This window comes from Acomys minous (genome assembly GCF_964271855.1).
Source record: "Acomys minous genome assembly, chromosome: 1".
Taxonomy (NCBI): domain Eukaryota; kingdom Metazoa; phylum Chordata; class Mammalia; order Rodentia; family Muridae; genus Acomys; species Acomys minous.
In genome coordinates this window covers 15,806,702-15,832,699 of record NC_140483.1, presented here as the reverse complement: position 1 = coordinate 15,832,699, position 25,998 = coordinate 15,806,702, and the positions used below count along the sequence as shown (strand labels likewise).

At 45.3% G+C, this 25,998-nt stretch overlaps 1 protein-coding gene across 2 annotated transcripts in view; it reads right to left on the bottom strand.

Annotated features, from left to right (window-relative positions):
* Positions 1-25,998, bottom strand: part of SMYD3 (SET and MYND domain containing 3) — a 550,588-nt gene that overhangs the window by 120,892 nt on the left and 403,698 nt on the right. For both annotated transcript variants that reach the window (XM_084791915.1, XM_084791916.1), the window contains 3 exons: positions 20,195-20,262; positions 18,647-18,749; positions 11,322-11,432 (listed from right to left, as the gene is read on the bottom strand). In XM_084791915.1, coding sequence (XP_084648041.1) covers positions 11,322-11,432; positions 18,647-18,749; positions 20,195-20,262 — 282 coding nt within the window. The remainder of the gene's footprint in view (positions 1-11,321; positions 11,433-18,646; positions 18,750-20,194; positions 20,263-25,998) is intronic.

The following is a 25,998-nucleotide window of genomic DNA, read 5'->3' as shown; positions in this document are numbered from 1 at the left end:
CAAGTGAGAACAAACGGGTAGAGAGAGCCTATGACGCCAGCGCTTGCATGGCCAGCGCCCAAACAGACACAGCAGTATTCAAAGAAGCTCCAGACCAGCTGGCTTGGCAGAGAGCAACTGACTTCCAAGGTGATCCTCTGACCTCCACGTGTGCCATGGCACACACATGCCCATCCTCACAGATGTGCAGGGGCACAAATGTTTTAGAAGAAGTAGAAGAAGAAGAAGAGGAGGAGGAAGAGGAGGAGGAGGAGGAGGAGGACATAGTCTGTTTTAGGCTTACTACCAGCAGAATATGGGGGATTTCCTTCTTCCTGACCTGTAATGAGTAGGGAATAAAAGCATGAAGGCTTGCCCCATGATGCCTCACTATTTTTGCTTTTCTCTGAGCAAAAGGCTCAAAGTGTGCCCATGTCCAGCAAGGAAAATGGTTTTTGCCCCTTCTTTTTTTGAATTTTAGGACAAGGTCTCATGGGGCCCGGGTTGGCCCTGAGCTCAGCACGTAGTGAGGTTGGCCTTGAACTTCAGTTTCTCCTGTTTCCACCTCCTGAACGGCGTGATCACAAGGGTGCTCTCACCACATGTGTCTAAGGAAAGCAATCCTTACACAGAAAACCCTGAGAGAAGCATAGGTCTCAGATGGGGGAGAACTTGAGAAAAGTCAAAGTGTAGAAGGCATTGGCCTGTTCCTTTTGGAGCCACACGCATGTCCGCATCCCACCCTGCCCTTAGTGGGAGCTATGCGGGGTACTGTGGGTGGAACAGGGCAGAGCTGGTAGTGGCGGGAGCCAGTGATGTATCACCCAAGCCTGGGGAAGCCAGCTGCAGATTGCTTCTCAGGCGTAAGAACCAGGCAGGAGGGGATCATGAGAAGAACTAACTAACTAACTAACTAACTAACTAACTAACTAACTAACTAGCTCAGGGACCACCAGGATTACACAGATGGCAAGTGGAAAGGAGGAAGAGATTACTAATGAGTGAGGCAGGAAGACTTTGAAAGCTGCCCAGAAGCCGAGGCCAGTGACTCACATTCTGATCAGCAAGTACCGGGAACTGGAGGATCTGTGGTTCTTGGAACTTTCAAACATCATCTTAGCAGGATAACAGCCACCACTACTGAGCATCTTCCATCTCCCAAGCCACATGCACACTATCTGCATGAAAGCAAATCAGCTTGGCCAAGTATGGACAGGTCTCCTATTACTGAAGAGAAAGGGGCCTGAGTGAAGAAGCCTTGCTCATGCTGAGTGGCGGGCATACAGCAGGACCCAGAGCCAGAGTGCTCACAAGTACAGCCATGTTCTACTATTGTCTCAGGGCCAGTTACCCGCTGGGCCTCCAACTTCTCCCTGGTCTAGCTCTGTACCCTTTTCTGTGTTATCCTGGGGCTTCAAAGGGAGATATTGAGGGTCTGGTGAATAAAAGCATTTACTGAACAATCCTGAAGACCAGATCTCTAAAACCTATGCTAAGGTGGGAGGAGCCAACCAGCTCCCAAGAGATGTCTCTGGCCACCACATGCACGCTGTGGAATGCACCCTCCTGTACATCACACACATGCAATGAACAGACTTTAAGAAAACGAGTTAAAACGAATAAAATGTTGACTCAATAAACAGTATTAGATATGAAAAAAACTGTAACCTTGTACTACATAAATGACATGAGTACAAAGCCCCAAAATATAAATTTTGAATAGAAAACACAGGTAAAGAGATCTTTGTCCTCTTGGATTAGGCAAAGACTTCTTACACAGGACATCAAAGCCTCATGTACACAAGTAGAAGGCTGATAGGAGACTGCATCCAAACCCAAACGTGTACTCCTTATAGACTGCCAAGAGGCTGAAAAGAGAAGACATAAGTGGAGGAAAACAAATTATATAATGTGTACTTGGTATATAAAGAGAAAGACTCTCACAATCCAGCAAGAAGCCACTGGATTTTTTTTTCAAATAGGTACAATATTTGAACAAATGTCTTCAAATGAGATATATATGTTAAACACACTCACAGGTATACAATATGATATATTTGAGAATTTGAGAGAACAGTCATTAGCGATTACTGATTACAAATTAAACTCCAGACCACAATGTAGTATCATCACACATCTATCAGGACAACTGAAAATAAAGACAAGAAAGAAAAAAAAAAACTGCCAAATCAAGGGACGACAAGAATGAGTCACAATTGGAACACAGTTGGTGGGAACTGAAATGCTGTTGTCACTCAGGAAAACAACCCAGCAAGATCAAGCTAAACATACATTTGCCACATAACTCAGCAACCCCAATCCTAAATATTTCTCTGCACAAAATGAAAATTGACATTCATCCTCTGCTGTTTGGGTGGAAGCATAAGTTAGCATAACCATTATGGGAAACACTATGGAGGTCCCTCAAAAGCTAGAGTAGAATTACTTTATGATCTGTGGATCCGACTCTCAGCTATGCCTCCATGGGAACAAGATGGGAACACCACGGTGACATAAGTCTGTCCCGTGCTCACTGTAGCGCTGACCTCAACAGCTGAGAATGAAACCAACCTGTGCCTATCGCTTGTCAAGTGCATAAGGAATATGGCTATATACGAGCACATGTTTAGATATATACATGTGTATGCACATATGCAATGGAGTATTGGGTGGCCAAGAGAAACAGAAGGAGCCCATGTCACTGGTGTGAACATGAGTGGAACTGGAAGTCACCGTGGTAAGAAAGACAAGCCCGGTCGACACCACATAAACTCACTCTATGAGTCTAAAAGGTTGACCTCACAGAAGTTAAAAACAGAGAGCAGGGAACACAGCTTTGTGGTAGAGCACTTGCCTAGACAGTGTTGGTGAGGCCTAAGTTCAATCCCTCCCACTGAAAATAGGAAAAAAAGGCTGAGAGCAGAAATGATGGCAAGTAGGGACAACAAGGAAGGGAGCCATGAGGAGAGGCTGATGACGAGTGCCAGGTCATAGTTAAGCCCGGCTTGGAAGGCAGGGACTGGTAACTATATAGCTATAAATAAATAAATAAATGAATAAATAAATAAATAAATAAATAAATAAATAAAATGAAGAAGAGATGATTTTAAATGTTTTGCCATAAAATGGTGATAACTATTGGTCATAGTTATTTTTTTGTCAACTCGACAGAAATGTAAAGATACATGAAAAGAGGAAATCTCAAATGAAATGCCTTTATCAGAATGGCCTGTGGGTATGCATGTCTGTGGAGCATTTTCCTAATTGCTGATTGATAAAGGAGGACCCAGTCTCTTCTGGGTGGCACCATGCCTGGGCTGTTAGGCCCAGGTTATGTAAGAAAAGCAGCTAAGCAAGCCATCAGGAGCAAGGCAGTAAGCGGCATTCCCTGATGGCTCTGCTTCAGTTCCTGTCTCTAGGTTCCTGCCTTTGGCTCCCGTCCTGACTTCCCTCAATGATGGACTTGATCTGAGAGCTGTAAGATGAAATATTACCAACAAAGCCAAATAAGGGAACCTCGAGGGGTGAACAGTGGAACTGTTGCCCTAAAGGTGGCAGTACCAACTTCATGCATTTGTCGGAACTGAAAGAACTGTACAGTACAAAAGGGAAATTTTACTAAACACAAACTGCATTCTATTTTTTAAAAAATATGGATGGTTTATCTCTTATGGATTTATAGAAACAGCACAGTAAACTGGAAAAGGCCATATTATAGAAAGCCCCATTACCTCATTTATTGAATGGGAATAGAGAGATCACAGCTTACACAAGCTGCAGAAAGTAGAGAAGCAGCATATAAAGGAACTCAGTTAAATGCCTCACAAATGTTGGATATCACCCAAACTTCAGCAGCGACTCCAATCTATCATGTTCTCTGAAGAAGGCGTACTTTATAACGTTCCTAGTGCATAGCTGTGGGCAGTGCACAGGGCTAAGTGCAGGGATCCATTCATAGAAAGCATATTCTCCAGATCACATCAGCAGTGGTTGCTGAGCCATGGACTGGGGGCTTCATGTTAAGGCATGGTCTAAGACATGTTAAGGCATGGTCTTAGACATGTTAAGGCATGGTCTAAGACATGTTAAGGCATGGTCTAAGACATGTTAAGGCATGGTCTAAGACATGTTAAGGCATGGTCCAGTGTGGCCCAGAGTCTGGGTATCTTTGGAGTAGACCAAAAGCAAGTAGATATTTACAGAGACTGGAAGGTTATAAGATGGCATTTGGGTCCCCATGGATTGTAGGTTGACCCTCTTCTTAAATGCAAGGTGGACTCTGGGACCCAGCTGGGCAGCAAGAAGACCCCTAAGGGTCTGCTTAGAGAAAAGCACAACAGCATCAAACACTGTGAAGCAGGGACAGCATATTGTACAACAAACACAAAGATCACACTAATGACTTCCCAGGCAAATGACGGTCCATGGTACCTGCTTAGGTGTCACCGGGTGCTTCATGGCAGCACAGCAGACAGGAGTCTGGGTTACGAAGTCAAGAGGCCCTGTCCTTGTTAACATGGTGTTACCATGGATGTCAGCCATCCCTGCATTCACTCCCGAGAAGCCCATCCCTCTGTTTATTTAGAAAAGCAAGAGGAGGTCCGTAAACAAGATGGTTCAATAGGTAAAGGTGTGTGTGTCCAAACCTGAGGACCCACGTTCGATCCCCTAGAGAAAACTGATTTCTGCGGGTTATCCTCTGATCTTCCACATGCACACTCTCTCAAATAAAACACACACACACACACACACACACACACACACACACACACACGGGGGGGGGGTGTACATTCTTCAGTCCTCTGCTAAATATTTCAAATCTTCCTGAAGATAACATACCTTGCCCATGATGAAAACTTTAGAAACAGGAAACACAGTCTGCTTAGATTGTTAAAACTTGAAATGTAAAACAATTCAGAACTATCTGGCCTCACCATCCTGTCACAAGGCAATTCTGCTCGTAATTAACTTAACAAAATAGGAGAAGGCAACGAGGAAAAAAAAGCCATCTTGGTTTACTAATGACTTTCAAGTAATTGCTCACATGTCAAGTGGACTCAAGTTACCAGAATAACATTCTTAGACAGAAATGTCTGCATCTCTTTAATACAGCTTTAATCTTACATTGCTCTCTCTCTCTCTTGAACAAGCACAGCTTCTTCCTGCTGCCCCCTGGCCAGGTGCCACAGTTAGGAGGCACAGCTAAGGGCGTCCAACATGTTCAGGAAGTGAGGCTGGCCATCCTGCATAGTGCCCACATGCCCTCGGCAATGGTGTCGGGGGATGGGGGGGTGGAGTGCAAACTGTTGAGGGGCCAGACTTTGGGGCCAGCCAGAAGGGCCCCAATGTTATCAACCATGCAACTGCCCTTTGACTTTTCAAAACGCACACAGTATCACCTAAGTAGATGTTAAAAGACCTTAGTTATAAAAAACAACACTAGGGAAGGAGTGTCCATTGGAGCATTGGGTTTTGTCCTAGGAAGATGTAAATGTACTCTTGCAATGGATCAAACCAACAGAGAAATGCATCTCAGGATGACATCATTGTTTAACCTTCTTAATTCTTTAAGATATAATTTTAAATTATGTCAACATGTCACATTGGGGGATATTATAAAAATCATGTATTTGGATGGCCATTGAGTCTGACACGAATTCAGGCTCGCTGTGAGGATAATTGTGACATGGCTGAGGGACACATGTGTGTTCAATCCTACAGCATCTGGGAATACTGAAGCTGCTGTAGCCTCTGTGTACTGAGAAGTCCAGGGTGAACCAGCGGTTTACCTAGGCCATTATGAAAGAGATCACTGAGAAAGTAATATCCCACTCTCCACCCTTTGACCATGTCCCCTGGAGGGGGAGACCTGGTGGCACTCAGAGGAAGGACAGCAAGTTACCAAGAAAAGACTTGATACCCTATGAGCATATACAGGGGGAGGTAATCCCCCTCAGGAACAGTCAAAGGGGAGGGGAATAAGGAGAAAAGAGGAGGGAGGGAAGAATGGGAGGATACAAGGGATGGGATAACCATTGAGATGTATCAAGAATAAATTAATAGAGGGGAAAAAAAAAGAAAGAGATCACTGAGCATGTGTTCTGGGGACTACTCTGTCTTGTGTCACTTACCTCTCAAATAAATACAAAAATGTATGGCTGTTGCATAACATACTCAGATATTCAAACATGTAAATATGTGCTTGTGTGTGTACACACATGCATGTGAACACAATTTCAGAGTATCTGAGGTACAGAAAGGAAGATGGAAGGAAGATAAAGGAAGATTAACGGTTGCTATGGTTCATTTAAAAGTATGGCCTACACATGAGCAAGCAAGCCAGCAAGCAGCACTCCTACACGACCTTTGCTTCAATTCCTGCCTCTAGATTCCTGCTGAGCTCGTGCCCTGACTTCCTTTGGTGATATAGTAATAATGTGGAAATGTAAGCAAAATAAACCCTCTCCCTCAAATAAAAAATAAAGTTTGTAAAATTAAAAAAAAACGTATACATAAATGTTTATTATTAGGCTTATAATTATTATGGCGGTATTATCTAACTTGCTTTTACAATCAATAAAGATACAGACACCTGATGTATTTTAGACCAGCCTAGTTTCACCTGGGACAAGGCCGACATTATCTCCCAAGCTGTCTTCATTTACATCCCAGCCTCCATCCCATGCCATCTGCTTCTAATCATTTCTATTTGATTTACCTCCCATCCATAATCCCAAAGTACTTGCTAAGGTTGTTCATCTGGGCCAGTTCTTTCATGTGGGACTTCAGAATGCCTCCTCTGGGCCCACGTGGCTCTTTCCTATCCCATGGCGATTTCCCCTCCTTCCTCCTCCTCCACCCAGTCTCCTCTCTGTTCAAAGCCCAGGAACCTTCGTCTCGCCCCTTCCTTCTGCCTTGTGCAGGTGCAGGCCTTTTATTCAGCCAATCAGGGAGGCGAGGTTCAGGGCATCAACTAGATATTGTGAGCCAATAATTATCATCAAAATACATAGCATCAGAACAACTCCAACAAAGGGTAGATAAAGGAAGTTGATATTTGCAAAAGAAAGAGGAGAAGTCAATGTCCATCTTTTGGGGTCATGACGTTGGAGAATATGAAATACTGAGCTATAAGTTGGGAGTTTATCCTGAGCACTAACCCAGAGCAAAGTAAAGGCAATGGAATAGGAGTGTATGAGAAAGCACACTCTAACACAGAGTGTGGTGTGGATGAGAAGAAAGAGCCAGAAGAGTCAGGGGTTACTTCATAATTTGTTATGAAATAAGACCTTCCAGTGGACTGATAGACATGGCAACTTATTGTTATTTTAATAAATTGTGTGTGTGTGTGTGTGTGGTATGTGTGTGGTATTTGTGTATGTGTGTGCAGTGTATGTGTGTAGTATGTGTTTGTATGGTGTGTGTGCATGAGTGTGATGTATACAACTGTGTATTCAGATGTACATGCCTATGTATGCATAAGAGGGATATGAGGAAGCCAGAACAGGACACTGGGTGCCTTCCTCTGAAGCTCTCTGCCTTACCCCCTTGACACAAAGCCCCTCACTGAACTTGAAGCTTGCTGTTGCAGCTGGCCTGGCTGTCCAGCAAGTTCACGGGATCCTCCTGTCTCCGCCCTCAGCTCTGAGGTGACAGGCATTCATGGCTGTGCCAGCTTTTATGTAGGTGCTGGGGATTCAACCTCACGTCTTTATCCTTGCACAGCAAGCTCTCTTACCTCCTAGCAATTTCCTCAGCTGTGGTATTTTAATAGAAGAATTAAACACAGTTGGCTGTAGAGAAGAAACAGTGACAAGTAAACACAATCTTTTTTTTTTCTTCTTCCATTTTGGGGTGTGGGGAGGCAATAAAGCATGTGGCATCTAGGGAAACATGTTACGCACAAACACAGACTTATGGAAATAATCAATCCTGTTTGGTCTGTTCTGGTTGTGTTGTCTTGGATTCTGACCTGGGCAAAGACGGAAGAGATCCCTAAGCATTTCAAAGCCTCCCTGAAGGTGGTCAGTTTTATTTCTTCCAGACATTAAGCTGATGCTGATTAAAAAAGGGCAATTCCACACGTTCACGTTGTACATGCTGCTAGTAGGGCTCCTGCCTTCCTAAAACAGGAAACCACCAAACCCCAGCACCGTGCAGATGTAGGTACCAGCTGAGTACTGCGCCTCGCAGAGGGCTGAGGTAATGAACTCTCCAGGTTCCAAGAAAACCACCTTATCTAGGACTGAAGAACAGTTAATTCTGACTGTCCTGAGATTCTGAATTTATAACCTTTGGGGAATGTGCTAAGTTGTTAATTTACCTGTGGGTATTTTCCCTCTGGGCAGATTAACACTGGGGAGACTTGAGAAAGGGCATGCGTGTCACTAAGCAGAACAACATTCTCAGAGAAACAGGAATTTGAAAATATAACCAGGTTTATGCCTCTGTATACGTGCATATCCTGCTTACCTCCACATGGACACATGGGACAACAGTGCTTGACTGGCCACAGGATAACCAACATTTTATCCATGGACTCAGGAAAAGGGAGTCTCTCCCTGGAGTGGGTGGTTTTCATCTAACCAGCTGAAAGCCTCACAGGATAAGGAGCCTGGCTTCCTATCAACCGAGAGGGAACACTCTCCACGGACTGCTTTCACTGGGACATGGGTTGTTCTTACCCTTGGCTTCACACTGAAATATCAACTCTTGGTCTTGAGGCTAAAATTTCTGGTCCAGAACTCATGCCAGTGGCTCTCCTGGGTCTCCAGCTGGCCCACTGCAGATCTGAGGATTTCCTAACTTGCATAACATTGAGTGCTGGTTACAATCAACTGACTTAGTATTATGAGCTCCATGGTATTACAATGTTGCATAGTGACGCCATGGATGCTGTAGCATTATTGCAAAATAAATTACCAGTGTAAAGAATCTGCCTACTGTGCTGGCAACAGACTCAAGTAAACACACAATATATAATGTTTATTATATAATGCACACAAGTATAATGTGCAATGGTCAATGAATGACTATACTACTGGTTTCTTATGCTGTATTTTGTGACTTTAGAGTACACTGACAAAAATAAGCTCACCACAGTAAGTATATTGTGTTCCTACAAACACAATGACAAAATCACCTGACAAACTCCTTAGAATGATTCCCACTGTGAAGTGACATATGACAACTACAGCTGCACCCACACACATGCATGTATACACACACACACACATACACACACACACACATGCATGTATACACACACACACATACACACACACATACATGCATGTATACACACACACACACACACACACACACACTCACAAAACAAAACAAACAGATTTATGGCTTGGGGACTTATGGTGAGGTTGATGAGTAGCTACCCTTGGATTACTGCTCCAGAATTACTTTCAGCAGACCTCACCTATCCAAAGCAATTTTGTTTATCTTTATTTGTGGCCAGACAGTTTCCTAACCATTATAGTTAAAATAAAGCAAATGTGAACACAAACTGATCTTAAATGAAACACATTCATTCATTCAAGAATTCTTTTCTTTTAGAAATATTTAAAAATGTTATTGATTGAATGTGTGCATGCGTGCATGTGTGCATGTGTGTGTGTGTGTGTGTGTGTGTGTGTGTGTGTGTGTGTGTGTGCACGCGCGCGCAGGGGCATGCACACACCAGAGAGAACGTGTGAAGTTCAGAGGACAGCTTGTGTGTTTGTTCCCTCTTTCTCTCATGTGGACTGTCAGGCTGGGCAGCAGGTATCTTTCCCCTGAGTCATCCTGCTGGCCCTATTTGGGAAGATTTCAAAGACACCTTGGGAAATGAAGATAAATTAAAGCCTGCCAACTGAGGGCTGTGGGGAGAAACCATGCTGGTTCCGCTCCAGAGCACAATCTGCAAAAAGGAGGATTCTGGGGGGGTCTCCTGTGACTTCTGGCATAACACTAGAGTAGGCTAAATCTTGGTGCTATCTATCTAGCAGATCCAACATTTCCAACTTAATTCTTGCTTCTTTCTTTTCTTTGAGCCAAGGTCTTACTGTGTAGCCCTGGCTGACTTGGAACACACTTGGTAGAGCAGACTGGTCTTGAATTCATAGATATCCCCCTGCATCTGCCTCCCAAGTTCTGGTATTAGAGGTGTGTGCCACCATGGATTCTTGGATTAAAGGCATGTGTAACATTCTCAGTTCTTCACCCCATGCCCCAGACAAGGTTTCTCTGTGTTGCCTTGGCTGTCCTGGACTCACTTTGTTGACCAGGCTGGCCATGAACTCACAGTGATCCCCCTGCCCTCTACCTCCCTGAGTACTGGGATTAAAAACATGAACCACCTTGCCAGGCTAAAAATGTTTAGCCCAGGCTAGCCCCAAACTCATGATCCTCCTGCCTCCGTCCTCCTTCAGCAAATCCTACTGGTGTGCTCCACCACAAGCGGCCACCGCTCCCAGTTCTTAAGGTTACTTTTAATGCAAACCCAATTATATCTGCTGTTTCTGGTATGCAAATGGGCTCATGGTCCTTTCTCAAGAAGTCCCAGCAATCACCTTTCCCCAGTGACAGTGACGACAGGGACCACAGGTGGCCACAGGATAGGGCAAGAATACTTTGGTTGAGCCAATGGATCTGAAAGAGAGACCTGGTCCTGTCACTTTTTTCTTTACGTCATCTCGGTGGCACATCTCTGAACCTGCCTGAGTTTGCTTCCCAATTTATGTGTAAGTATGGACGTTAAATAAGATAATGATCACAAAAGACACCTAACAGTACAAACGCCCTACAGAAGTGAGATTGTATCAGACAACCCGATTGCGTGCAAACTAAAGTAAATAAGTTCAAAATGAGGGCAGTATATGAGTAATTGAAGAGCAGTTTATTATCTTTATGGCATTTCTTTTGGCTCTTCTTCCTTTCTTGGAGCTGTGAGATAAGTGAGCTCCGTCTGATAAAGAGCTGCAGAAGAGAGCCGTAGGGAACAAGTTTAAAAGAACTGAAAAGACAAAATACTGCTTGGTAGGTTTATTGCTGACCGGTAACTGTTTTCAATCATAACACAATTCAGGCTTTTTACTGTATGCTCTAACAGCCCTCTGGACTTTCATATCCTTTTAATTACATGTTTAATAACATCTATATTCCCAAGATACTCTAAGCGCCATAGATCTTAAATCTCACTTGGCAGGAGACAAAGGGCCCAAGAGATAAGGAGACGGTGCTCTGTTCTGCTGACTGATACACGTGGGAGCAGGGTGCGCAGCAGCAAGGTTCCCCAAAAGACCTTCCAGACCCCACCGTGGGCTGTCTCAGTCGGGTTTCGTGCCACATACCTTGTCCTGTGTCCGGCATCGGATACAGTCGCATTCGAAGCAGTACTGGTCCCTCAGCTGCTTCCGGCGTTCCTCACTGGTCATCAGCATGTCCAGGTAGCAGATGGTGAGCTGTGGGGCGGAGAAGGAAAGGCTTTCATGGCTGGTGTGCTCATTTTCTTCTAATGTTATCATCACTGCTGACAGGTGTAGGAGGGAGGGCGCCACCTACAGCCTCTTCCCCAAAGGATGATAATGTATTTTCCTCTTGTCCACCTCAGTGTAAGCAGACACTAGTACATACTTAGGTGTAAAGAGTTAGGTTTATAACCTCAACACACTTTGTATTTTAGCTCCCCCCGCCGCCCCCCTGCCCCGCTTTTATTAAATAGTAAAACATCAGGAGTTATTTCATGTTTGGTATCATTAAGGTTTTGGTCACCTGATGATCATAGTATTAGAGAAACCACCTTCACTCTGGCCATCAGTGAGTGGCATATGATGCAGCCAGATTGGCCTTAAATACTGGCTCATTGTAGAGCTGTCCCCTGGAATGTAAGGCCATCTATATTTGACAGTTTTGAAACTGGGAGCTTATTTCATCACTTGTTGTGTAGTTTCTTAAAAAGTGAAATGATTTTCAAAGAGGGGATAATGTGGTGTCAGAAGGTGCCTGAGGTGGATTTCCTCGGGCCTTTCAAACCCAGTAACTCAGGCTGGCCTCAGAATGTGGGTGGTCAAGGTGAAAAGGCAGACTTAAAAACTCTGAGGACTGCCTGAGAGTCCACTTGGGGTCACTGGCCTTCAAGCAACACCATGGGCATAAATGCATTTCCATTTTACCTAATCTCCAACATACAAAAACCAAAGTCACGACATGAGAACAGAACTCTTACTCTCCTCTCCAATCAATCCCCCACCCCAGAACATCCCTAGTTGGGGAAGGGTAGACAATACTCCTATTTCATGCTGTCCAGACTGAACGCTTGGTGTCTCCCCTGACTCTACCACCAAAACCACCCAGAAGTTCTGCTGGATCTACATTAAAGTTGTCTCCAGAACTGACCACTTTTCATCTTTCCCAATGTTACATTCCAACTTGGCCTAACACCCTCTCGGGATGGATGCCCCCCCCCTCTACCTCCACTACTCTCCCTAAAAGGAATTTCTCTGCATTCTACCATCTAGCCTTCAACAAAGTCAGACAGGCTTTCTTCAGTTTGAAATACTGCAACAGCGCCCCCTTTTGTCCAAGGAGAGCGAAGATCTCACAGAGCAGCCCGTGTGGCCCCTGGCTTGTGTAGGCTCTAGTCTATGCTGTAATAGGGAAGAAACACAGAGTCCTTGCTTAGAAACTTGTTTACTACTTTGGTAAGAAGTGTGTGCGTGTGTGTGTGTGTGTGTGTGTGTGTGTGTGTGTGTGTGTGTGTGTGTGTGTGTGTGTGTGTGTGTGTGTCTAATGATAAACATTGCTTTGTTTTGTTTACTGTTTAAACTTTAATTTTTCTAATTTGGTATGAACGTTAGTCTGTGATGACCCAAGGAAAATAATGACTCTTTCATCACTGGGTACCGAGAAGCACCAGCTTCATATAAGCTCCCCTGACTCCCTCTCTGAATTCATGTCCCCTCCCTGAACATTCATTCTCCCTTCTCTTGGCTCTTGCTGCCTCAGCTAGTTTGGCCTTTTTGCTGTCCCTTCATATTCCCACTTCAGACCTGAGTTCTCCCAGATCCACCAAGGTGGCCTCCCTGGTCCTCTTCAGTTTCAATCAAATCCCATTTTCTCAGGGAGGCCTAACTTACAGCCCATTTAAAATGCCAACTGGTTCCCACCACACCCAGGCTCTTCCCCTCGGCCTTGTCTGGGTTTGCTTTACTCTTGTAAAATATACCAACGTGTGTTGTACTGTGTAAATGACTTATTTATCTGCTTTCAAATACAGAAAGCAATTATGGGGTGTGAATGGTGGGGGAAGAACAGGGTACTGTAGGGACGAGGACAGCAGGATCATCTGCTGAAAGAGATGACAAAACTCCCTAGAGCGAACATGCCATGTGGTTTTTTTCCTATACTGAAAACAAAGCATCACGTGTCTACTAAACATGATTTTACTTGTTTGAAGTCAAGGAAATGCAAGGAAGGCCTGACAGAAAATGACTTGAAGGCGGTCTCCTTAAAGCTCCATGAGGAGGAAGTCTGGCCAGCCACATCCTTAGGATCCACACCGTCACCAGGGACAGAATACACACCCTGAGCTGCCTTCCTGGCTTGTAATAGGGTCTTTGCATGTTAGAAAGCTAAGGGATGCCACCTTCCACAAGAGAACACGTGCCCCAGGAGTGTAAACCTGGCCTTGCTGAACATCTTCTGTGAGTGTGGCACTCCTGCAGTAGCCTGCAGCAGTGAAAACAGTAGAGGGACTGGGATTTGCATTGGACCCAATTCAAGCCTGATGCTCCTTCACCTGGACAGGGGGTCCTTGTCGGCGGAGCCTAACAGCAGAAGGAACCGATATAGCCCCCATCACAGAACCTACAGAGCACAAGCAGTGCCAAGCAGTGGTGGCACCTGGGCTCCTTTGGCCAAGATGATGGTCACTTTCTTATTTCTTGCACCTTTCTCTTGCATGTTGATCTGAAGGCAGGGGCCACCTCAGAGGTGAAAGGGCTCTGGTAGAAGGCCAGTTCCCATGACTTCCAGAGAACACCACACTCTGCGGTCCAAGCAACCAGTCTCTAAGCATATGTTCTGGAACATTCCAATTGGGCAGTGCGGGGACATACACTCATCCTATATCCTCAGACTCTCTGGTCCTGGCTCCTGACACAGCAGGTGACTATGCTCCCTCCAGAACTCATTACAGGACCCCAGCCCAAAGACCAAGAGTCACTCACCCTTGCTATCAGATCAGGCCAATGGCACAAGCTCTTGAGTAGTTACAAACTACCATAAAGCCACCAACTCTACAGTGTCTTGCTCCAAAACTGCACTGTAAGGGCTAAAACTCATAAAGGGTTGTGTCAGGCAATGAACGGACAAGAGACTATTCATTTCATTTAACCCCAATTAACAGTCTTTCTGAGCAGCCTGTAAGTGCCTCCAGACTGTACTAGCAATGGCTCCCACTGCTGAGAGTGGGGGTGTGGGGTATTGGCGGGGTGAGCATACTCCCTAACTTTCACAGCAGCCCGCAAGCATTCCTCTTTGTGAAGACTTCAGACAATTTCTCCCTGCCTATGGATGGAGCCACACAAGGCTTTCCCCCTCTATATCAATTGTAGGTCTACATCCTAGCCTCAGTGTCTTTCCTTGTGCCTCAAACACTGTATTGACTGTATAGCCGTGTCTCTGAAATGTATGACAGCACTGGGATTCTGTGCCCTGCTGTCTCCGCATTCAGTGCCCTTTCCACACCCTCATTCTTTGTAATTGACTTAAAAATGTCCCTTCCCAGCTGGGCATGGTGGCACACACCTTTAATCCCAGCACTTGGGAGGCAGAGGCAGGCAGACTGATCTGAGTTCTAGGCCACCCTAGTCTACAAAGTGAGTCCAGGATAGCTAAGGCTACACAGAAAAACTAACCCTGTCTAAAAACAAACAAACAAACAAACAAAACAAAACAAAATGTCCCTTCTCTCACAGATAGGGTCTTACAAACTAGACTGTATCAAAGCGGAGGGGCTCAGTGGCAAAAACAGTTTAGAAGCACACAGCCAACTTGAAATGGCAGCTCAATCATTTTATCAGCCAAAGATAAAGGCCTTTATTAAAGGCTCATAGATTTGCGAGTTTAAATGGAGCCATTGCTCACTACATGCAGGGCTCATTTAGTGGGTGCACACATACGAAACTTGGTCATTGATCAACCGATGCTTTAATGGCACAGAACAAAATCGCATTAAAATATTAATGCCCTGCCCACTGCTCTGCCACTTAAGTGTAACTCTTATGGGAAAATGCATAAATCATTTCCAGCTCTAGAGTAATATCATGGAGGTTTCTGGGCCTTGATTACGGTGCCTCTGTTCAAATCGCAAGGCAGAGAAAACCCTTTTCCCTGAAATCATCTTTCCCACCGGCAATGAAGTGGGGAATAAAACCAAATCTCGTTTCTGTAGTATACTGTCACAGTTACACATTTCCCCAATACCGGCTCTGAACTGAAAACAAAAACAAAACCCACCTCTTTTAGAAGTCAAGCCTAAATGTCTCTTCTGTCCCTTCTCTTTGTCACACAAATTCTATTAATTCTGGCTTATAAATATTGTACTCTTTACTTCCTCTATTCTGAGGCACCAACTGGCCTCCTCCTGAATCAGACTGTCATTGTCAACCCCTGCCTAGAGGGCAGCCTGACCTACATTCTCTGACTCAGGCCATAACATCCTTCTTCTAAACTTCAAGGATGGCCCATTACCTCGCCCTTTCTCCTCTGCACATAGCCTCCCCCATAGCAGACACTCGGGAAATCCTCTGCTGAACAGCATTCTGTAAAAAAGCCCTAGCCAATTTCCTCCAGTGCTATTTGCAATGGACTCTTCAGTATATTGATATGAAGCATTTTTTTTCTTTTCTTTTCTTGTTTTTGTTTTTTGAGACAGGGTATCTCTGTGTAGCCTTAGCTGTCCTAGACCAGGCTGGCCTCGAACTCACAGTGATCTGCCTGCCTCTGCCTCCTGAGTGCTAGGATTACAGGTGTGCGCCACCACGCCCAGCCATGAAGCATTTCTTGCTCGTTGAACTTTCCACTCAGTCTCTGGCTTCTGTCTCTTTGCCTAGAACACTGGTCCCTATGCCACCTAACTGTATCTTTACAGATGCTTTCAGATATAGAGGCCAATTCTCTGTTGTCCTTAACTGTCCCCCAACCCTGGCACCTTAATATGCCTCAGGTGCTCTGAGTGTCTACAAAGCACACTTATGCCACCACACGTCTCCTATTCTGTTACTGCCGTCCGTTCTGTGTCTCCTTTCTCCCCATGAGAAGGTCATTCTGATACACGTTGTCCCTGGAGTTTCTGGAATGGCCGCCCAGCTCCTACCGCCCAGCAAGCCCTCTGTGAATCTGTTACAATGCTTTAGCAAACAAAGATGACTGAAGAAAGAACCAGACAGCCCTAATCCCCAAACATTTAAACATTGACATTAGGTATATTGATATGTTCAATTCATGCAAATCACAACTCTCCTAAGTGATGGGGCCCCAGGCGATGCTGAGCGATAAGTTTTAAGAGCTCCAAGTTCTTTCAACCAGGACTTCACATGATGGTGCCCAGGCTGTCTGGCTGACTGCTCTGAGCCATGAGATTCTCAGATGTTTCATAGCCTAAGCATGTGTAAGGGGCAGCCACAGGTGAGGCTGAATCACAAACATTTCTGTGCACAAAGGGAGCACAGGCAGTTAATTTTTCTGACAAGAGGATGCAACCAGGGGCTAGGAGAAGAGTCCTTGGTAAGCACCACAGAAGGGAAGCACGTCAGCCTTCAGAGCCCAGCATTAACTCGGACCATTTCCACTGGGCAAGTGGAATCATTTACTCACTGCCCCAGAGACAGTGGATAGAAAAAAGTGAAACAAATAACAAACAGTGTTTGCTTATTTTTAAAACTACCTAAAAACCAACCAAGAAGAATAATTGATAGCCAAGCTTAGAAAGTCCCAACCCCTGCTCATAGTTTTTCTTGTTTGTTGATGTTCTTCCAGGGCTGGGAATTGAACCTGGGACACTGTACATGCCGGGCGTTCTACCACTGAGAGATACTCTAGCCCTAGTTTGGTGAAAACATCATCACCATCACCAGCCACTTTTGCCTTTTAATGACTTAAGATAATACATCTTAATTGTCAATTTGACTGCATTAAAATAAGACTAGGAAATGAAGAAAGCACCTTTGCTGCATACCTATGAGGGAGTTTCCAGTGACAAGCAGATCAGCAGAGCGCTGACATAAGTGCAATCAACTGACCTATTTAAAACTTGAATAGACTATTGGGAAGAGGTACACCTGAGGAATGTGGGACCTGGTTGAGAACATGGGTCACTAGGAACTACACAGCTCTGGTCCCCTCATTATAGCTCCATTCCGTCTACCATGATGTGAGCTATCTCACTCTTCTTCCCGGCCATGAGACAAACAGCCCTTGGTACATGGTCCAACAGCCACAACGTACTTACTGCCTTGCTACAGGCTCAGAAACATGAGGCCAACTGGCCACAGACTGAACCCTTCAAAACATGGAGTTAAATAAATCATCCCTCTTTCTAGGTTGTTTATGACAAGTCACAAAAGTACAAAAGTGACAAGCATACTAATAGGGCAGAACATAGAAGAAGTTCCCTTTTTAGCCCACTTTGAAGTCACGTGACCCAGGAGAAATAAATCTGAATTCTCCATAGCATCAGCAGATATCCCAATGCACACTGGTCCCAAGGACGGGAAATTCAGCAAAAGATGCTGCATATGAGGCAGTGTACAAATAAGTTTGAAGGGAGTCTTGCCAAGGCCAAATCCCTGTCTCTATAAAATATGGTATCCCAGTTTGAGTTTTATTGGAAGAGTGCTGCATAAATGCCATAAAAGCTTATGGCCCTCCATTTTCCTTGTAGTAAATATCCACTTTAGCAAATTGGAAGGCGGGAGAAAACAGAGTTCTGGAAAACATGACTAGGACCGGAGCTTGGCACGGGCAGTGACCGTGCAAACTCCAGGACGACTCTGTGTGGCCCAGACGCTGTGGAACGGCCTATTTGCTCTTGTCTGTGGGATCTCAGGCTCCTGTAAAGTTCCTTCACCCGAGACGCTGGATTGGTCATCTACATAAAGCCACACCCACAAATCCTGCTTGCCCCTTGTTGATGGGTTTTCAAAAGCCCAATGGCAGAGGCCTAATAAGAGTAAACCATCTCTGATTTCTAGTACAGAATTCAAATTAGCTTCAAAACGTGCCTAGTGTCTTGGGGGGTGGGGGCTAGGGATGCTACTGACAAGCCGGGTTGCCTCTCTGCCCATGGAGGAATGGCTGTTTGCTAGGATGTGAGAGGCAGCTGAACTATCGCTGTCAACGAGATTTAATGACTCCCATGCATGTGCAGAAGACACACAGCCTTTGTCACAGAAGAACATCTTTCAAATATATGCCACGGGACTACTATCATGAAGAAACCCAGTGACCAAGACCACCCCCCGCCCCAAATGCACAGATTCATCTACAGTTTGGTCTGTGACTGCTTCAAGTGTCTTCTTGGTGGCGGAGCAACAAGGAGTTAGCTGTAGCTGGCTGCCAAGATGGGTGCTGATGAGCAGGGAGGGCGGGGAGTGGGAGGCATGGGTTTCCTTACCTCCTCTCCTGCCTCAATTTCCCGCACTGCACGCAGTAAGAGGTGGGGCCCGTTGAACACAATCGAGCAGTTGGGGTCACAGCTGTGATTCAACAAAGACATACTGAAGGAAAGGAAAAAAAGGGGGGGGGGGAGGATCATCAATGCTCAGAGCTACATCAAAAGGACACAAGAGTAAAAAGACACTTTGGGGCGGGGTGGGTGTGGGTGGAGTCCTGAGATGGGTCTGTTAGAAATGGAGTGAGGATTCGGTTCTTGGAGCAGCCATAGGCAAGTCTCTAAAATGCTTCATATGAAGTCCAGTGCTTTTCATAACACAGGCTAATTAGGAAAATTTGATAATAAAATAATTATTTAGGGGAATGGGTCAAATTAGATACGATCTGATTGAAGGGTGTACTGGCACAGTAACTTGTAAAGAGATCATCTCTGAGCTAACAAGGCATATCAGCAATCACGGCAGTCACCTGAGGCGCTCCTGACCCACAGAGGGTCTCACTGTTGAGCTCGCGTAGGGGAGGGCTATGCCGCTGCTAGATGCCCACGCTGAAGAATAAGCAGGGGTACAGGCTCTCAGGAAGTCCTGATGCATTCTGGGAAGGAGCCTAGCCACTTTCTTTTCCTGGAGGTTTCATGTGGGAAATGGAATGACTTCACACTGTCACCATGGACTGACAAGCTGAGCATAGACTGTGGGAAGTACTTCCTCAGTTCTGGAACTGGGTGACCAGACTCAGTCACCACAACAACCTTATCAGGACCGTTAGCAGGTGAAGAGGCAAATGACAAAGGATGAGATGGCTTATCCAAGGACATGCAACTTAACTGGTGACTGAGCTGGACGCAGGTGGCCCGAGCTCAGAGGCCACATGCTGAAGCCCTCTGCGTTGCTGCTTTCTGATACCTGTGCTATGAATAGGCCTGACCTGCAACCAATGACATGTATGGGTACTAAGAGAGGAGGCGGAGTCTCAGATGCAATTACTCAGAAGGCGCTTTATCTGTTTTTATGAATTGTAGGAGCATCAAGACGGAATGAACATCAGGATGGGCCTAGTACTGGGCTCTGTGCCATCTAACAGCTCCAGATAAAGGTTGCTATGGTGACGGCTAAGGAACAATACAACAGGCTACTCCTGATTGCTCCTGAACCTCTTCTAGGGGTGAGTGGAAAGCATGCTACCACCAAAGTCGCACTTGGCCTATTGGCACCGTGCTGCGAGTCTCGTGGGACACCTGTGTGCCTCATCACAGGAGGCAGAGGACAAAGCTCAGGGGAGATTTGTAAGGATAACTGAACTTCAGTGCTGGTAAGCCTCAACCTACCCCAAAGTCTGCCTGAGAACAAGTGGCTAGGTATGAAGTCTACCTGGTCTTAATACCATAGTATGTAACGTGGGTTATAGGATTTAACATTTTTTACAGCCTCTAGTAACTTAGCACTGAGTTTCGAGTTTGCCTATTGAGCTAGCTGCCACAAAAGCCTTTCTAATGACCTCTGAAAGGTTGGAGAGCTGGGTGGGAGTTGGTTTGGGATGTCTGCCATACCTGGGGTACAGGCCCACGCCGACCTCCTGCATCTCCGCGTTGCAGATGGTGAAGGAGTTGCAGATCACCTGTGGAAAAAAGATGGGTCGCTGTGAGATGTCTGCCTGAGAAGTCTTACAGGCTGGAGCACAAAGGCCTGAGATTTGGGGGGGGGGGGAGCTGCTGCTTGGAAAGGTGTCCCCAAGCCTGGATGCTGTATAACTTTAAAAACAACTTCTCTAAGGCACACTTCCCAATGCTGGGGAAACACACAGCTTCACGAAGCACAGAAATTATTGGCTGTAGTCTAACCCCCTCCCCCCAACCCACACTCCACAACCCCATGCCCGAAATTCAAAACACAAGTAAGCTACTTATTAAAAACTAGGCTTCTGTGACATTGCTGTTTTCAGACTGCCTGCCTGGTCCAAAAGCCCCTTTATCTAAGGCATACAGCAGCGTGTTTGTTTTTATTCCTGCAGAGAGAAGTGCACCCTTGAGGGAGTTTGTGATCCAAGCTGCCCGCAGACCAGGAGGAGGACAGGAAGTTCCTCTGTGGAGCCGCAGGACTTACTGGACACACAGAGCCCCCTAACCTGGCCTGTGGCGTGTTCCTGTGCCCTTTCGGCAGATAAGGAAAGAGCGAATGAAAAAACCATAGTCGCTATACACAAGGAACTTTAAAACCGTGTTTGTTCAGGAGGTAATGTGTCAGGAGCCACAAAGAAAATACCAAGAGCCCTGGGCTTGAGTCAGTGGTCTAGATTCCGGCGCAAGACAAAAGCCAGACAGACATTGGGAAAGACAATCAAGGTCCCTGCTCTCACAGAATCTAAGCTGTATATAATGACAGACATTGCTTAAAAGAAGAAATCCCCAAGACAGGGAACTCCTTAGTTGTGGAGAATTACAAAGGAGAGAGAATAAAGTGAATGAATGTGAAGAATTCCAGGAAAGAAGCTGCATCTGCAAAGCAGGTTGACTGACTGATGACTATTTAGAACCTCGGTGCTTTGGAGAAGTTGGAACGTCACAGGCCCAGAGCCTAATTACGATTTCTCCTGGGCTATGTCTGAGGCATTCCTGGCCTACCTTGGTGTCAGACCTAACTCCTTGAGATACAGATAAAGCCTCTGGAATGGATTAACCTAGCCTTATTCTCTACCAATCAAAGCGCTAAGATTTCTCCACGCTGCTATAACCTTCTCTCTAATGTTTCCATCAATGCATCTTTAAAAATCCTTGATTTATTACTTTGTTCTGTTAATCTAAAAGCCGCAAGAAATTGTTTCAACATTGCGACATGGAAACTGAGGTAACTTAAATCTGTGGTTCCATGCCACGGCTGGTCATATTGGCTCCAGAATAAACTATCTTGTATTCCCTTTGAGGTGAGAGCTGTGTTTTTATGACATGGACATGAAAAAATAAAAATAAAAAGAGGTAAAGAACTGGAATAAGGCGGCACATAAACAGGGAGTGGAAGGGACCAGTGAGGCTGCGCTTCAGTGCTGAGGAAACTGTTGCAGGTACCCATGTGAATTATGGGAGTGTGGATTCCAGGCTCTTGGGTTCCATCCAGAACAAAGGACTATTCCGGGCACACAGGGTTCGAAAGAGAAGCAGAGACAGTTTATTTAGGAAAGGAAGTGCACTTCTGAGTACAGGAGTGAGCTAGTGGGCTGAGAGGAAAGCCCAAGGCCCTGGGACACAGGGCAAATGATCCTTTGCAGTACATTTTCATAACCGCTATTTGTGCAGCAGAACTTTCTGGAGCATGCTCAGTTCCTTACATGAAGCCCAGGTGAGGGAGGGCTTCCCGTCTCTCATCAACTGGCTTCCTTTACACGCTAATCTTGATGTAGCTTTCTTTCCCTTCTGTTCATTCCACACACACAGAGGTGTAAGTCACCAGAAGAAACAAGCAATGAGTGCAAAGGCCTTGAGGTTTAGACTGGGCCTACACAGCAAGAACGCAAGCCATTAAGGAGGGAGGAGGCAGAAACGTAGGTAGACCATACAAGACTTCACAGCTCTGTTAGGAATTTTAAGTGAGACTCTAAGCCAAGGAGTTCATGGGTCTGATTTCTGTTTGTAGATGATCGTTATGCACAGAACGAGCTGTTCAACGGTCAGCACGCATGTGCAGTACACAGATCTGACGTCACTTCATAACTCAGGCAATGGCTTGGACACTGGAGTCGGCAACTATGCCACTGGCTCCCTGGGGTGCTGCTGATGGGGATGGAGGCACGGATAAACTTGGGGTTTAGTCTATAAGTGGCTGATCATGGCTGTTATTTATTAAGAGAAGGAAGAATGCAAAAGAAACAAGTTTGGCACTAAGTGGGGTTTGGGGGGGGCGGGTGGCTGGCTTTGTTTCGTTATGGTGAATTTCAAATTGCCCAGGGCTACCTCCGAGCGCAGGCTAAGAATGAACAAATGGAGTTTGCGGAACAGGTTGGGCCAGAGATATAAATTTAGGATGAAATACAAAAAGCCCATCAAAAGGAAAGGAGACACAACCATGCTTGAGACAGACCATGACTACAAATGAATGCCAACTTGTTAGAGAGTGTCTGTACAGAAAAGGCTGAGACAGCAAACTTCTCTGTCAGATTTACAGGAGGGAGCAGACGGTATGAAAAGGTACTCAGTCCTTTGAGCAGCCTTCACTGCTCCAAAAGGCTCTCACATGAAAGCTGAGCACTGTGCTATTATCTGCCTTCCCCCCCCCCACCCCCTTCTCTCTAAAAGTCTGATAAAACTACAGCTTCAAATCAGAAAGTAAACTGGTGCACAGACACATTTTAAACAAATTCTGGTTGAATTGCTTTATGGGCATCTGTTTTATATTAAGCTGCAAGAGCGTATGCCCATATATACGGTGGATGATAAAAATACAAGGCTAAAGATTCTGTGGTTGTTTCTTGAAATTTTAAACATTCCTAAATAGCTGTGAGCTTGAGGGATGTGATTACAGATTTTAAATTTTAAAACATATTTAACAGTATATTCAGAACAGCAGGGAAAGAAATCCACCAAGAAAGAGTCAGACCAAGCAAATCAAACTTGCTAACATTCTAATGAAATAAATTCACCCCCCCCGAAATTTGATGCAAACTAAAGGTTTTTCCAAAGTATTCTTGTTCTGATGAACTCCATAAGGATGAAAACCTAACAAAGAAACACCAGCTTGGTGCGTTTCTCTGGGACACATTTCCTCAGCTATGAGCCTATTTGATAGTTAACAGCATTTAACACACTGGACCATTGTCCACTGGTACCCTGGCCTACACTGCCCACTGGTGCCCTGCCCTACACTGCACACTGGTGCCCTGCTCTACACTGCCCACTGGTGACCTGCTCTACACTGCCCACTGGTGCCCTGCTGTACACAGCCCACTAGTGCCCTGCCCTACACAGTTCACTGGTGCCCTGCCTTAAGTTGCTCAGACCATTTTTAAAATAGTGGATTTTTCAGATGGTGCCTTGCTTTGAGAGAATACATTTTACAAACAGCTTTTGAATCCATCTTGGGGATAGAGAACAACCCTGGATGTGGGTGGACACATGAATGCCACTACCAACATGACATGCACTGATAAGTGACTTATTCCTGACAATACAAGGGGTATTACACTATAAATTTATTGAGGTAAACTGGGAGTATAGGAGTACAGGGGGATATTAAAATCATTCCACAAAATACCAGGCCCAAGAACTTACTTACCAGATATACCAGACCAAGAAAATGGTGCAGCTCCCTCACTTGGACCACATAAAGAGTTGGTCCTAGCACTGGGATGGTGATGCCCCAACATCCTATAGCCTGACCATCCAGTGTATGCTTCAAGGCATTTACAGGCAGAGGACCCCCTGTCCCAGGGCTTCAGTTTAGCTCAGTTTCTACTGTTGACATGACCTGCTCCAATTGCCACCTACCTGTTCACCACCTGGAACTTCTACCCATGCATCTACTTAGACCCAGATCTGCCCTTCGCTTCACCTTGTCCCTGAATCTCATCTCTGACATTACAATCGACTCAGCAGCCAGCGGCCAGCTCCCTCAGATTCTTCTGGACCTGGGTTTCGTACATTACCTCACCTCCACTGAGTCTTTACATTTCTATCAGATTACCAGCTCTGCCTTCTCAGGCCTCTTGAGTCATTCTATAACCTACCTACATATTTATTTATAATCACAGATACCATGTATGTATTTAGTAGGAGACATGTAATGTATGATCTGAAAGGTTAATAATAGTAAACGAGGGTAGCAAGGGAAGGAGATTATTTGGCACATTGCTGTCAACAATACTGACATGACTTGTGGATTTGTTATCTAATAAATTCTGACACTGGGGAGAAACACAATCACACTTGTCTTTTTCCACCACAGGGAGACCATGACATCATTTACTCGGCGGTGTGGAGACCCAGGCAGGAGGGGACAATAGCGCTCCATTTCTTGTACCCTCATGCCTAGCACAATGCCTGGTACACAGAAGCCACTGCTGGACATCTGCAGACTGATGGACTGTGTCATAGATGTGGCCCTCAGCATTATCTAGAACAGCAGCAGGGAAAATGCCAGAAACCAATCACCGCTTGGCTATGGAGGAGAGGGGGAGCCTGGTCCAAGGACAAGAGTAGGTGGAAGATAACCTTCCGTCCTCTCGATCTGTGTGTCCTGGCTGCCATCTGAGCATCATCTCTAGTCTAACTCATCTTTGTTTCATTCTCTTTTATCTTAGCCCAAGGGATGTGGCTATAACCTTATTCATTAGATGAGAACAAGGACTTGTCTGATGCTCCGCTTAACAGCAAGGGAATAGTCCAGTGGGAGAGTGCTGACTATGGCATAGCCTGGGGGGGCAGTGCTGACTATGGTATAGCCTGGGGGGGGGGGGAGTGCGAGCAGCAGAGTGTTCAATTACTATGTATAAGTTCCTGGTTTCCACCTCCAATACTACAAGGGGAGGGGAAATGTTCTAGGCACAGAATAAACATGTGATGAATAAGTGGACAGGTGAGCTGCTTTACTCTGTGCAAGCTTCTCTTGCCCCTTCTCCTTTTGTCCTCTTCCTTCCTGCCTCTTCTCTCTTCCTATTTTTCATGGTTATCAATCTGTCACACTCAGCTCTATAATCTAAGTAGGATGTTTTAAAATGTTGCTTAACAAATTCCGGCCAATGTACTTCTCAGGGTTATCTCAAGAGTTCTGTACTATTCTTCTTGTGAATAAAAAAAAAAAAATGAAGGTATTTGTCAACTCTGTTTTATTAAAAATGCTGAGTCCGGGCCAGTGAAATAGTTCTGAGGTTAAAATGCTGTATTCCAAGCCTGATGACCTGAGCCTGAGCCTCCAAATCCATGGTAGAAGGGGAGAGCAATTCCCAAAAGTTACATAGAGTGGAAAGAGAACCAACGCCCAGAAGTCATCCTCTGACCCTCTAAATGCACCGCAGAACACACATGTGCTAGTGCCCGCACACACCATATACACAGACTCAAAGTGGTGATGGAGATGACGATAAGGAGAAAATGCTGAGTCCACTTGGTACCACCATGATTAAGAGGACCATGGCCAGAAATATTTTTACACAGGTCACGACAGCCACCGTGGCTACCTGGCAGCTCCCAGGTTCTATATTCTGTTGAAAGAACAGGTAGACAATACATATGTCCGCCTGCACTCAGCCCATAATTTGAAAGTAACTCCTCTTCCTATTACGGAGTGAAAGAATAAAAATAACGCTCAAGAATAAAGTTTACACATTTTAAAAGCATTAGCTATGCAAAAAAAGTTTTCTTAAGAAATC